The sequence below is a fragment of the Sylvia atricapilla genome, chromosome 2, assembly GCF_009819655.1.
Source record: "Sylvia atricapilla isolate bSylAtr1 chromosome 2, bSylAtr1.pri, whole genome shotgun sequence".
NCBI classification, from domain to species: Eukaryota; Metazoa; Chordata; class Aves; order Passeriformes; family Sylviidae; genus Sylvia; species Sylvia atricapilla.
The window spans coordinates 2,013,272-2,028,382 of record NC_089141.1 but is presented as its reverse complement, the minus strand read 5'-3'; the positions used below and the strand labels follow the sequence as shown (position 1 = coordinate 2,028,382).

The 15,111-nt window shown below is 44.9% G+C and overlaps 1 protein-coding gene across 1 annotated transcript in view; it reads right to left on the bottom strand.

Moving 5' to 3' along the window:
• Nucleotides 1–3,623: 3,623 nt before the first annotated feature.
• Nucleotides 3,624–15,111, bottom strand: part of MAP6 (microtubule associated protein 6) — a 38,471-nt gene continuing 26,983 nt past the window's right edge. Inside the window, exon 4 of the mRNA XM_066340650.1 lies at nt 3,624–3,880. Coding sequence (XP_066196747.1) covers nt 3,811–3,880 — 70 coding nt within the window. The 3' untranslated portion in view covers nt 3,624–3,810. The remainder of the gene's footprint in view (nt 3,881–15,111) is intronic.

Here is a 15,111-nt window from a genome sequence, read left to right as displayed (position 1 = left end):
CACGGAAAAGCCATTTCAGGATGGTGATTTCATTATACATCTTTGATGTGGGATAAATTATTAAAGCAGATTCATACAAAATTAAAGACATTTTGCACAGGCAAGAAGTCCTGACCGTGACCTAGATATGCCACAAAAACTGACTCCACCTGCAGGAAAACCTGCCCCTTGCCAGAGCAAAGTGGGTTAAATTATGAAAGACGTGTAAGGGTAGAAGAAGAAATGAAGTGATTGGAATGACAAAGCAGAAAATAAACACATCAAGGTAAAGGAAACAAAAGATAAGTCAGTGGAGGAAAGGGGGAGTGAACAGGGGTAAAATAATTCAGATTAGGATTCATAAGAGTCTTGAGGAAATAAGGGAGAATAAGTCATCTAGGAGTCACTGGTGGAGGGGAGGGAACCAACATAAATATTCATGGCATTAAAAAAGAGTTGTTGGCTATTTTGTGCCATTGAAATTGAATTGCCCCAAACCAGACCAAGAGACATTTCTGGGACCAAGCCCAAGAAGTGGGTATTTGCTTTATTCAGCTCACCAGGTGCACAGGGGATATCTCCTCCTAACACCCACACACTGGTATACAGCAGATTGTAATAGATGGTTGCATTTCAGGCATATTCCTTGTTTTCCTTAGAAAAGGTGTGGTTATGCAAACTATTTCTTAGTCCTCATTACTGTGATTAGCATATCAGAGGCACCCTGAGGGTCACACTGAGGAAGGCTCTGCATCTTCCTCCGTGGTCCTTCGATGAAGGCTGGACATCTCCTTTCCACCTTTCTCCTCAAGGCAGTCACTTGTTAGCTGTTTCAGTGATTTCCTCACTGGTTTTAGCAATCTTTGTCCTTCTTTTTTTTTTTCAAGTTTTGTTCCCTATTTCTGGCCAAATTTCATCTAGCTTCAATATTGGTTATGATGTATCTTATTCTTGCCCAAGAATGCCTAGGCACAATAGTTTTAACCCTTTCAAAATAAGGAATTTTGTTTTATATAAGTAAAATAAAAAATAAATATGTAAGTAATGTGCTTTTGCAGACAATCCATTCTTCTGTCAATTCTTCTGAATCACCAAGGAGTTAATCTTGTTCTGGGTATTTATACCTTTAATTTCTATTTTGGCCTCACCATTTTCTGGATTTTACGTTATAAAAATAACATTAAAATTCATTAGGTTTTTATACTAAATAAAATGGGCTGACATTTTATTTATTATAAAATAAATTTTCTGGCACTGGGTGGAAAATTCCTACATGGGCTGGGCCCTAACATGTGGCACGTGTAGAAGGTCTTTGTTACAACACATTTTATCTCCTTTTGTGTTGAATATTCTGATTTACATGGACCAACCAGTGCGAGGTACAAAACCTACAGACTTTGCATGCAGCCTGTGAGAACTGCTCTATTACCATATAATTCTGCATTCTAAACTCTAAAGACCACTGTTCTTATCTACCTTTTCTCAGATACCTTTGGGGGCTACTCCTTCGAGCTCCTTTGTTTAATACCACCCAATCCCATCACCAGCTGTCTTCCTGCCATGCCTACCCATAAATCAGAACAGATTGAACAATCTCAAGTTTTGGTCACTTTACACCACAGATGCTGTTGGCCTCAAATCCTAATTGAATCTTCCCTCACTTGTGCCCTGGTCTTTGATGGATCTGTCTGGGAGCTCTCCTTAGCCACCCAACAACTTCAGTCACTGCCTCATCAAACAGAAATAGCCCATAAATAAGGAGCTTTGCAACATTAATCCCTGCTCATGCTGCCAGTGCTGCTGGTAAGTGAAGCATCTCCAGTGTGAACTTTACACATCTCCTTATCCCTGGGCAGTGCAGTTCCCTGAAAAATCAGCAAATGCCCTCAAAGCTGTGAGGCCTGGAGCCTAAAAAGGGTGAAATCCAGTCCAAAATACTCTCCCAAGTGCTTTCTTCTCCTTCGTTTTTCAGCACTGCTGCTTCTCTAGTGGATAAGTAGTCTCTGGACCACTATTACTACCAAGCTCCTGGATGAACAGAGAACTTTGCCCCCTTGCTTCTGTCTGCCTCCATTGCAATAATGTCTGAGTTTGAAAAACTACTTTTCTTTCATTGCTCTAATTTCTGGTCTCCTGTGTTGCTCTTCTTTCAGCCTTGGCTTTTTTTTTTTTTTTTCTTGGGGGATTTCCTCTTCAGCCTTACACATTCACACCACAAACCACAGCCAGGGTGGGAAGAATGTGCCACATACACCACAGATAAAAGCAGCCATGCCAAATTCAGAGGCATTGAATGGAGCTTGCTGGTGGGAGGGTAATTCCTACTATCACATGTATTACAGGTATACCTCAGGATAAGATCAAGGGAACAGGTCACAAAATTATGAGAACTCCCATCTGCAAGGACTTTGCAATCTAAAAGGAAAACCAAGGCAGGGAATAATCTATAATACATGGGATGAGCAGTGCACTTAGTAACTTGACTATTTTTGAGAGTAGGATGAACCTGAGGAAAAAATAATACATAGGGAAAGAAAAGATAATGGAACAAAAAGTGGAAGGAAGCAGGTGTCTGAGGATAGCAGCTGACACCAAGAGGGAGGGGCAAGAAATACTAGGAATGGAGAAATTAGTAATTTTTTCTTAATAACCTGTAAATATTCCAGCTTGTGGCTAAATGAAAATTTTAATGTGATAAGGAGGTGATGCTGGCCTGTATCAGCACAGAGGAGGGGGAAGACTTTGCCCCATTCAAGAGCTCCCCACCTGCAGTGCTACCTCCAGCTCTGGGGTCTAACATTAGAAGGACATGGAGCTGCTGGAGAGAGTCCAGAGGAGGCCGTGGAAATGCTCCAAGGAAGAGAGCACCTCTGCTATGGAGACAGGCCGAGAGAACTGGGGGCATTCAGAAGGTTCTAGGGAGACCTTAGAGCCCCTCCCAGTGTCTAAAGGGACAGAGAGAGCCAGAGAGGAACGTTGGACAAAGGACTGGAGTGACAGGACGAAGGTGAATGGCTTCCCACTGCCACAGGGCAGGGTTAGAAGGAATATTGGGAAGAAATTCTTGGCTGTGAGGGTGGTGAGACCCTGGCACACATTGCGCAGAGAAGCTGTGGCTGCCTCATTCCTGTAATTCTTCAAGGCCAGGTTGGATGGGGCTTGGAGCAACCCAGTCTAGCTGAATATGTCCCTCCCCATGGCAGGGCAGTAGAACTGGATGGTCTGTGTTCCCTTCCAACCCAAACCACTCTATTATTTGCCATAAGTGATACCCAAATTGTCAAACAGTTGAATATTAGCAGCCTCAGAAGAAGGTCTGAAATATTTGTGGCTGTAGCACAGCGGCAAGAGAATCTGCTGGATGTTGCACAAGGTGTGCCTCACCTGGCAACATCCAAACACAAGTTCCTGACAGTGGTTAAGAATTTATAGTGCATTAAACCTTCCAAGGATCTTTGAAGAGAGTTGTTGTTTCTATCAACTAGCATTCTGGCATAATTTCTGAAATCCAGTGTGACACTTCCACAAGTTATGGATACGAATCTATCTCTATTGTCCATGTAAAACAGAAAGACCTTTAAAACCAGTGCTGCTTCCCACCTCTGAATAAAGGGAGAATTGGAGCCACTTTTTTCCCTGTAACTTTACTATACATAAATCAAGGCACAGACATGCTAACTGCACCACACAATAACTTTAAAGTGCTTGAGAGACAACAGAAGTAGTCATTCAGCTCTCATAATCAGCTTTATTTTATGTCAGCCAGACAATACACATTTCATGCAGACTATACATTGTCTCCAGCTGCTGCTCAGATGAAAGTTCCTGACTTCATTTGAGCTCCTCCTGCACTAAGGTACTTGGTTCCTGGTCTGTAGCACCAGTGTTTTTTTCAGGGGTCCTGGAAGCAGAGAAAGATCATCATTGCAAAGCTATCAGAGCAAATCAGCTGGCCCATGACAACAAAATGCCACCCCTGAGCTGGACTTTGCCCCGTGACCAATGGTTCTGCAGAGTGTTCCCCAAGCAACCACACATTTGGTATGTCTTCAGGGGAGTGGTCCTGCTCCCTGCAAGAAACTGGTCCAAAACCCATGGATGTCCACAAAATCTGTGAGGGCTTGGCCTGGACTTTTTGACCAGCCTTTGGTTTAGCTGTGACCAGGATCATGTCCACCATCACCAGCTATAAAAAATGCTTTCCAACTGATTACAACCTGCATCGAACCAACACCTTGCTGTAAAATTGTCTCACAAAGAAGCAGTTTGTTTCCCTCATGATGGGTGGTAAAAGCCCTGTCACAGTGGAGCTGAGCTCTTGTGCCTCTCAGGAAGCAACTGGAACCTGGAAAGTAAGCCCAGCTAACATACACTAGCCCAAATCTGAGAGCACCCTTTTTCTCCTGGATACCCCCAGGAGACACCAGGAGGTGATGATGGCACCAATGGATGGTGGTTCTGGATCCTGGCAGGGTCACCTTGTACCTGGATATTCTTGGATGGCAGCACTAAAGAACAAGGGCACCCTGGAGTTAGGGTAGGTGCTGCCAGTAGAAGCTCTGGACACGTGTTGGAAGGAAGGCTGGGTCTTGAGAAAGCACAGAGGGAGGGATGGGAAAGGAAAGACCTGTAGGGAACAAGGGAATCAGTGCTCATTAGGAAAGAGGAGGAGGATCTCTGGGGATGAGGAGAGACATGGATGGATGGGAGAGGGTCTGTGAGAGCGCAGAAAGGCAGAAAGCAGTTGATGATGCATGAGAAACCAGCTAAGATTTAAAATGGACAGCTTTACATGGTGGTTCTATCAAGGGACTGTGGAGATCCCCATTTATTCCCCAGTCCTGCATCATTTTTGTGCAGGGAATAGTTCCTGGTGAGAGGAGGGAAGGAGGGCCTAACACCATGGAGAGGCTGGTTACCATTTTCTTGGTCTGTGAAATCAGCCCAACACACAAAAGAAAAAACATTTCTGTGTAAGAGGCTCATGGGGCAGGGCCGTGTGAAGAGCCCTGGCAGGACAGCTTTCTCTCTTATACTCACCCTCCTCACCTTGCCCTTTTTGCTTACTACCAAGAGACATTTGCTGCCAGAAGCTGTTGGCAGAGGTCAGTAGGAAATCTGCTGAGTTCTTTCAGCCCAGTAGTTCCCATGGGAATGAGGTGATTCCCAACCCCATAAATCAAAGGATTAGGGGGGAAATGCAGAGCAACTTCTCTCTGGAAAGATGTCCCACTGTCAGTGTAGACCAGCTCCACATTGCTGATGCACAGGCATCTGCCAGGACAGGACCCATTGCCTGGTCTCTGGAGAAGGCTGGAGATGCCTGCACATCTTTGACAGTGGAAATAGTGCCCAAGGACATGTACACGTGCAGTTTGAAGGCCATCAGCAGCTACTCCAGATACCAAGCACATCTTCACACCTCATCTAGTGAGGGAGGATGCAGGAACTATGGGGCATGATCCCAGGTTGTCCTGTGCCAGTGTGTACATGATGATCCAGGTGGGTCAACACTAGAGCCATCCCACTTCTTACTTGGGATCCAATCCTGCTCTTGCTGCTACCCTGCATTTCAGCAGAGAGCTTTGAAAGCAAAAAAATCTATCTCTCCCTGAAGCACATGAACTGTTTTCAATCCACCATCATTCTCCTGAGCCCTTGCTAGAATTGCCAGGGGAATTCCTCCATCTCAGAATCACCAGGGGAATTCTTGCACCTCAACAGGGTGGTGCCTCCCTGTTGAGGCAGTCAAAAAGCTGGTGCCTGCAGTGTATGCTCTTCCTTTTAATCTATGGCTCTTTTCCCACCACTGTGTGCATCCTTCAGCCATGGATTTCAGGCCTGAGGAGGAGAAAGACTGTATCCCATCTCATCCCCTGGCTTCCTCTTTGTTGTGTGATTGTTCATCCAAACCTGTTTTAAACTGGAAGGAATACGAGCGGTAGGTAATGACATTATTTCCCCCTGGAGTTGGTGTTCAGAAACAAGAGAGAACAACCACGGCTGTTCTCTGCAGGGCTGCACAGCGAGGTCTAGCCCTAGGTACCAGACTTGGGAAGAGTGAGCTGGCAGTGTGCAAACTGGAGACATGAAAGGAAAGCCTGACCCTGAAACATAACAAGCCCCAACCATATAAATGATCTTTGTTTCAGCCGAGCGAGGAAAGAGTTTGGAGATCTTTGTCCTCATGAGGGCTGCTGATGGCAGATTGTAGGGTTAATTTTGTGAGAAGGTGAGAATGTAGAAGACATGAATTGGAGGTGATAGATTTCTCTTCCTGTTATGTCTGAGAGAGGTGCAGAAAGAGTATGAAATTCATCAGAGGTTCGTTTCCCAGAGGCAGCACAAGGTGTCTGGAAATAACCAGGGGTGTTCATGAACACACAGAGCACCATCTTCTCTTTGCTGGTTCTGGTACAATCACATGGAGCTGAGATTTTGTGACTTGGGGTCTAAACTTGCCTGACAGCTCCAGCAATATTATCCTGTTCCTCAGAGGTGTGAAGGACCTGCTCACATTTCATCCCTGTTCCTCTAGGAATTCACATCTTGATGTTTTGGTGGCCTCATATCAAAATGAGCTAATGACTCGTATTCTCTTCTGCAAAATTACTTTAATTTAAAGCAGTTTAGCTATTTGGGAGCTGTTATGAGTCTGTGTAGGCACACAGAAAATTAAAAGTTGCCTTTAGGAGAACTAGAAGCAGCAGGAATCCTCTACCAGTGGCTCAGAAGCAGCAAGCAGCCTCAGGCACAGAACTTTGGTGCTGAAGGAACATTTTAAAGAAAAAAAACATGAGAAGTCTGTCCTTTCTCTTCCAGAGAATTCAGGTGAGGAGACAGCTCTTGCCTGTGGATGAACCACCTTCAGGTTAGTGCCCTTATCCAGGAGGACATTGGCAGGTTCATGTTCCTCAGAAGACAGAAACTCATTGATTTTTGGGCAAATGCAATTCCCAGTTAGATTATGAGCAGGTTATGACAAGTTACTTCTGTCTTCTGAATGCTATGTTGCCCTTTGTGCACTGAAGCTTGTTTTCTTTACAAAACAGCAACAAAAATACAATCAATTTTTGTCCTGAAAATGGTCTTAACGTGGTACTTTATAATCAGTCTCAGTTGCATTCTTTGGAAAAGGCACATCAGCAGTAGAGAGATAACTGTGAATTGTATCAGGGAAGTGCAGAATCTCAGCCTTGCTCTATACCTCAGCAAGCAGAGGGGTTGTCCTTGAAAAGGTGTGAGATCTGGAAACGTGCACCAGCTTGGGGCCAGCAAGGTCTGAAGAAGAAAGTGCCTGGTTGTGATATCTGGCCTGATGTAGGTATGGGATAAGCAACAGGGAACTCAGCCCTTTGGAGTTCAAACCAAAACAGCAGATAGGCAGCTCTTACAGAGCTCTGTTAGCACAAATCTAGATGTTAGAAGACATCTTTAAGTCAGATGAGGACCTGAGCAGCATGGAAGAATCATGTCTTAAATACTAACCAGCCCATAAAACTGCAGCTGAGATTTTTTTTCAGGGCTTTTTCAGTGCTTGGAGGAGGAGGCTGCAGCACTGTGGAAGTAAGTCATGGTGGCACACAGGAAAGGATGCAGGATATCACCTACATCAAAGGATTGATCCTCTTTCCCAATCCCTCTTTTCAACACCTACAACAAAATTCCTGCAGCCTAGAGATGTCAGCTGCAGTCTTGCTTGTCCTAGATGGCATTTCCAGGCTCCTCATTGAGGATTTGAGCTCTCCATCCATTTCTTCTCTTCTGTCTACTCTTACAGGCAGGACAGGACAGGAAGAGGCACTGAAGGAAACCCAGGGGACTGAGCACTGCTTGATCCCTCTCCCATCCATGTCCACCAAACTGGTTCAGTTTTGCCTCTTGTTAGGTCCTCAGATCTAACTCTTGCAGATGGACCATGAAACCAGACTGGTGGCCATGCTCTGAGCTCACTCAGCATGACCAGGAGTCTCCTTTGCTTTCTGCGTCACACCACAGGCAGCGAGGGTCACTGTAAGGGTAGAGGAACTGAGCTGCTCCTGCAACTTTCCACATTTGTAAAGAGCACCTGGGAAGAAGCATCATCTCCATATGCACCAACAGCTCCAGCCAGCACTGACCAAACCAGCATTTTGAGGCAATAAATTAGGACAAGGAGGCAGCAAGGAGCCATCTGAGACTTGAGTCACCACTGGGTCCTTGATGTACTCCCACGTTGAAGGGACCAGGGAGAGGTCTAGTCCTTGCCTGGGATGAAGGAAGCAGATGTCCAGGACACCTCCTGAGCCACAAGAAGCCTCCTGGGCATCCATCTCTGAAACATGCTAAGCCAGCTTTTGCTGATTCCACTGAGAGATATATCTGCATGGATTTCCACTGACACATCTCTGCCCACTCCTTCCTGTTACAGGGGAATGTTGTTCCTTGACCATCAGCTGCTTCTGCTCTGGGCTACGAGATTTCTCCTTCATTCTCCCTGGCTGCTGCCTTTGTTGAGCCACCTGGCAGCACAGGACATCTCTGCAGGAAGCTGGAGAAAGGCCAACCTCTTTATCAGATACACCAGAAAGGCAAGGGACAGAAGATCCTGTAGCTTTGAATGTGCCAGGCTCCTACACTTGACAACAAAGCTTGTCCCTGTGGCTGTAAAAAAAAAAAAAAAAAAAGAAACAAAGGTACCGGAGGACAAAAGCATGAGCAGTATCATCCTAAAAGACAGATCTGTAAAAGCAAGACCAACTGCTTGACTGACCATCAAGACAGACACACAAGGCACTTGCAGACACATCTAGTGAAGTCACACCAAGAAATGAGAGAGAGAGAAGGGGCAGTTGGTGGGTGTGGTATCATTTATTCAAGCAGTGAGTGATATCACACAGTACAGGCGAAGAAAAAGACTTACAGTCCAAGAGAGACAGGACAAGAGACAGTAACTAAGGGAGGATGGGAAGGAGAAGGTCCTTGGTGGAGCTTGGAATTTGGGGTGATTTGGAGAGGGAGAGGAGGGAGAAAGCAAAGGATTGGAGAAGCAGCTGTGGGACAGACACAGAAAAGCTGGCAGAGAGGATAGAGGGAAAATTATTCTGAAGGCAAGAAGGAATGGTGGTGTGGTGTGGCAGGCAAATGGGGTCAGATGGGGAGGTGAGGGCATTGCAGACTGCAAGGGAGGAGCCAGTGGGGAATGATCTCTGCGGAGAGGGGACAGAGCAGGGGCAAGGGAAGCAAAGACATTCACTGGGCTGCAGCTCCAAAGCACTGTTTCACTAAATTCAGGGTACACTGCAGGGTTGTATCCCTGCTGATAAACCACAGGACCACAGAATTATTTTGGGGGGGAAGATTTCCAAGATCCTCTTGTTCCAACCCCTCTGCCATGGACAGGGACACCTTCCACTGGACCAGCTCCAGCTCCACAACAACCTTGCCTTGAACACATGCAGGGATGAGGCAGCCACAGCTTCTCTGGGCAAATCTCTTGGGTCCAAGTAAGGTGGCCACAACTGAACTTGTCTTCAGTTGGGAACTAAATCCTGAACCAGGCCAAGGATCAGTCCAATGCCCAGGGGCTACTCTCAGGATTTCCTGACCTTGACCATCTGGTACTGGAACTATCAAGTGAGAAGAACAGAGAACAGACCCATCTGCCACCCATCATGTGGTGAGATTCCCTCCACCATGTGCCATGCAGGGTGCTCCTCACTCTGCTGTTACCCAGTTCTCCAGACCTCTTTCAGGGCTAAACAGGACACTGATCTCTCCAAGAAGATACGGGAACATCCAGCTTTGTTTGGGGGCTTGGGGTTGCTGCATGCCACAGACTAGGTTGGGGAGGGCAGAGGACAAGAAGGAGGGTTCAGAAATGCTTTCCCCTTCCCATCTCTCACACCACTGAACACACTGAAAGCAGTCAGGGCTCTCACATATCACTAAGAATCTGCCACTACCATCCATCATTTTTCTGGTGGCTGGTCCTTATCCTTGGCTTCCATGGAGTAGACTGCCTGAAGGGCAAGCTGACATTTTAGAAAGCATTAAGATGCCTTCAATCCATTAGTAGGATTTTCTTTTATTCTTGCCTCACATGTTCTCCGCATGACAGTCGGGATTCAGGAGTTGTTCCCAAAGCACCCTGCAACAGAAATTAAGAGTGTTTAAATCAATTCAGAGTTCATGACAGACCACCAGTCCTGAAGTACTCAGAGCTATGTTACCCCTCATCACACACCCCTGAGCTTGGAAGAAGACCCAATGGCATTAGTGGAATTGCTCCTGACCCAGAAAAGTGAATAAGGGCAAATGGAAGTGAGGTGCCAATTTCCCAACTGAATCAAACTTACCATGACACTGCTGGAACAAGGCAGAGCAGAAGCCTGTGTCTGAACATCACAATATTTTCCAGATGTGGAAAAGATACTGTTCTTAGAGCTGAGCACATTGGTATCATCAAGTTTATACTAGAGAATTTCTCCTTCCTGTATGGCTCTACTTCTTGATCTGATGTCACTGTTGGGGATGGTTGGTATTCCTTGGATGTTAGGAGGCACAAGCTATGTCAGAAGCATCTTCTTTACAAGTCTCTCTCTCTCTCCTGCATTGGCACATTTCTAAATGAACCATAAATCAAAAGACTACAATAACACAAGAGGTTGCATTTATATAATGGCTGATAAGTCAGCTGATGAAACATCCTTTTACCAGTCGAGGATGTAAAAATTGTAACTGAAGTTTCAAAGGTAGCTCAGCTCTGTGTCCAAGTTGGAGTGGAAGGATGGAGTGTGTCAAGGAGAAACTTCTTCATCCACTCGTGCACAAGTATCCTAAATGAGTGGACACAATGTATTTAAAAGCAGATCAGTAAAACTGGAAGCAGGGAGGCAACTCCTCAGGAGACTGCTCATGGCAGTCAAAGCGACATCTGTGCAAGGCCACTCTCAGATCACAGGATTTTTTAGGGTGGAGAAGACCTCTAAGATGCTCTGTTATTAAGTATTTGAGAAGGAGACTCGACTTACAAAATTCCATTAATTGTCTCCTCTCCTCGTTCACCCAGACACCAACAAGGACAAATAAAGATTATTTCTCCTCCAGCCAGTGCCTCCACACCTCCACAATAAATGCTCTTGTAGGACAAAGCACTTCATTTTCAGTGAAGCTCTCCAGCACAGCCCTTGGAACGAGGTGAAGCATGATTCAGTCACTAGTGCTTTGGTGAAGATTAAGGAGTCAGTCAGCACCAGTGGGTTCAGATAGTGATGGTTAAAGACCAGGGAGTCCAATGAGTCCAATTGGTTCTACTGTTCCCTTGAAAGGCATCCTGCCCCTTTCTACGCTTGGGCTTTGCAAGGCTGAGTGAATTCAGAGATCAACCAGGCAGTGAAAGCATGTTTTCCAGCATCCCCTTTGGGCAGCTGCATTTTCCAGCATTCACTTTGGGAGCAGATGTATTACCTATCCACATAGCAGCATGGAAAAAACCTGTACCTTTGTGCCATGGGAGAAGCACTTTGTGGCCCATCATGGATTGTCACAGACAAGCTCCAATAATAAACAATCTTTTAGAAATGAGCATTTTCTCCACTACCAGCTGTAGAGAGTGAAATGATAAATCCTGCAACCTACAACCCAGCTGAAACACTCCAAAGATCACGTAGGTAGTTGTGATTGATGAATGGATGGAACTGGTGGGGAAGGGAGAGGGAAGGCAGGGTGATACAGAGGACATCAGGAAGCAGCACTGTCACTAGCATGTGATCACAAATGGAATAAATTCAGAAAGTGATTTGTAAACCAGGCAGAGATGAGAAATAGCACCCTTGGCAACAGGAAGGCAGAAAAGGTTTGGTGGCCCATGGATGTCAAGGGAGAGAAGGACGAGGTGGAGAAGAAGTTTCAAAATCATAGAATCATGGAATGGTTTGGATTGGAAGGGACCTTAAAGATTATCTAGTTCCAAATCCCCTACCACGGAAAGAGATACCTCCCACTAAACAAAGTTGCCCGAAACTACAGTAATTTTCTTCAGGTTGATAGGGATATCCATTAAAGGAGAAAAGATTATTAAAAATTGGAACTGCAGGCTAATGAAAAGAAAAAAGAGATTAAGCTAAGATTAAGGTTCACAATTTAAAAAAAAATATTGCCCTCAGTCCTGCTTTCTTCTCAAGTGCCATTTTCTCCAGATAGCCAATGCTTTCATTAATATAAAGTCACTGCTTTACAATTCTACAGACTCTGCCAAGCACTTGCTCAACAGTGGCTGGGTTTGCAATGCACTGAAAGTGCTCAACCCAAGAACTTGCCACTTCCTTTCAAAGAGGATTTATAGCCCCTTCAACCCTCTCATTCAGGTGTTTTTCACAAAACAATATAAAGGTTTGGGCTGCAAGGGACATTAAAGCTCAATTAGTTCCAATTCCCTGCCATGGGCAGGGACACCTTCCAGCAGATCAGGTTTTTCAGGTTTGATTTATGGAGAAAACAAAAGCTATAGGCAGTTGAAAAAAAGTGTAATTAACATTGGTAAATACATATCATCTACCCTTCCTCCAACTCTTGATGGGATCTGGTCTCTGCTCCCTGAGCCAGGACAACGTGGACATGAGCAAGGCACTGCATGGACCCTCTACTCAAAGATATTTTATAGAGAAAATAAAAGAAAACTTGTGCCATCCACATGATTTTACTGTCCATCTTTGCATTTGAAAACACTTATAGCTCATGTCAGACTGGTCAGACTGGGAGTCAGACTGTGCCAGTGCCAGCCCAGCAGTTTCTACAGCAGGCATTAAAGTGGGAACTCTCAGCAACACAAGCCTCATTTCAGTTGTTTCTGAACATTTTCTTTCAGAAAGAAAGGTGTTTCTTTCATTTAACCGTGCTTCTGATTGAGAAAACAAGATCAAGGAGGTGGTATTCGTCTTCCAGCATTTATTTATCATTGGAAAAAGAACCCTCTGAGCAAGCAAAGATCACAAACACGTCACAATCAATTGGCAGTACATTAATATGTGTGTGTGTGTGTGTGTGTGTGTGAGAGAGACTTTCATCAGAATATCAACAGTGAAAAAGCACCACGAGGAGGTGTGCTTAACATGTTCACAAGAGACAATTCGTGATATGCAACCAAACCCAGGCCACAAAATATTAATTAGACACTTCCTATCTGCCTCCAAGAGGCAAGAATTTGTGGAATGCATGGGTGTCAGGTTTTGGCACCGGCTGTGCTGCAAATGAAGAAGCAGGTGATTGGTGTGCAAAGCAGTCAGAAAACAGGAGCTCAGTCAGCAATTAGCACCATTTTGCAGAAAGGAGTAACAGTACAGTGAAAATGCAAAAGCAAGCAATAGCACAGGAACTCTCACAGGGTAAAAAGCAAAACATTTCTTTTTTTTTTTTTTTTTTTTTCCTTTTTACAAGAAAAGTGAAACATATTACAGATCAGCAGTGGAACATAACCAGCATGGTGGCAGCTGGAAACACAGAAATGCAGAGCACTGTTTCCCAGTGGGATTGGCAAATTCAGAGCCCAAAGAGAATTTGAAATGGCAGAGATTTGGTGTCCTTTCTGATAAACCTGAGTGGGTTGGCTGGGCAATGATCCTGTGGAAGGTAGAGCAATGCAGGATTTCACCCTGAGGCTTGCCTCTGCTGTAGTTCCTGGTATTCAATGCAGGGCCAGCCTGTGCTTGGGTATGTGTGTGTGCTTGAATGCATGCTGCAGATGTGGTGCACATGGAGCACAAGCCAGGATTTCTATCCCTATTTAGCTGATGTGAGAGGAAGGTATCCAGGCCTTACCAGTCTCCCAGGCTCTTTCTGCAAAGAAAACCTTTCAAGGACCATTGACCCCACCCAAAGACAAGTGTCAAAAACAGGCAGCTCAATGGCCTTTGGAAAGCTCCTTCACTAAGAGAGGGAATTAAAACTACTGGCTAACACTTCATACCTAGCTTTGGAGGGAGCTCATGGAATGGCCTCAGTTTGAAGGGACCTTAATGATCTTCTAGTTCCAAGCCCCCTGCCACCAAAAAACTTCATGTATTTTGGAAATGTAAAGCTATATTCTGACCACTCACTGTGTATGTTTTAAACACTGTGATGGATGTTCTTCATTAAGAAGAAACCATCCCAAGCTGGATAATGAGCAGTTCATCCAGAGCCATGGAGATGCTTGGATTAGGTGGTCTGAGCATCTTAATGATGTTCCTTGGACAAAATTTATTTCACCTTGAAGTCAGGCTAAATTCTCATCGTATTCCAGGTGAAATGGTGGCAAGTGTGGTGGTGTGTCTTCACATACGAAACTTAGGGCTGAAAAATAATAAGGAAGAATTGTTTTGCATGGTCTGTCCTTATGTAAGATTGGTGTGTGGAGCTATTTGAACTGTCTAGTGCCTTCCTGATGTGTTCTGCCTGCTGTGACATACCATCCTCAAAGCTTATGCTGCATCCTGTAGGAGAGGATGTTACTGGGCAGTGTGAAGATGTATGAAGCATCTTAAAAGCCAAGGAATCACACCAAGCCGTGGGAGCTCATCTTCTCTGGCCAGTTGTCCCTTATGTGACAGGTAGGAAGAGCTGTGAGCAGCACGCCTCTCTGCCAGCTCAACACAAGCCTTTTGCTGAGCTGCTCTGGAGACAGAGCTGAGCAGGGCTTCTGAGCACTCAGAAAAGCAATGATCAATATGAACAGGTCAGCATCTCCATGAGGCATGCACATTAAAAAAAAAAAAGAAAACAAAACCAAAAACTAAAAACAAAACAAAAAAAAAAGTGCCCCAAAACACTACATTCACAAAGATTTCCACAGTTTTACTTCCTGGAGGATTTTCCCTGGTTTCCTCCTAAACAGCGGAGGTTTAAATATATATATATTTCTATATATGAATATATATTTTCCACATACACAACCTGACTAGCACACAGTTCTAACACAGCTAAGCTTGGAATTACACCACTGAATTCAGAACACTACATTTACTGATACTCAAAGGTTTAGGCTGTTAGCGCAAGGCAAACAGGACACGTCACATGATACACTGAACTTGGCATTTACTCATTACTAAGGCCAACAAATGTCACTATCTGTATATCACAGAGCTTTCCCCCTCACTGGAAACTTTCACTCAACCT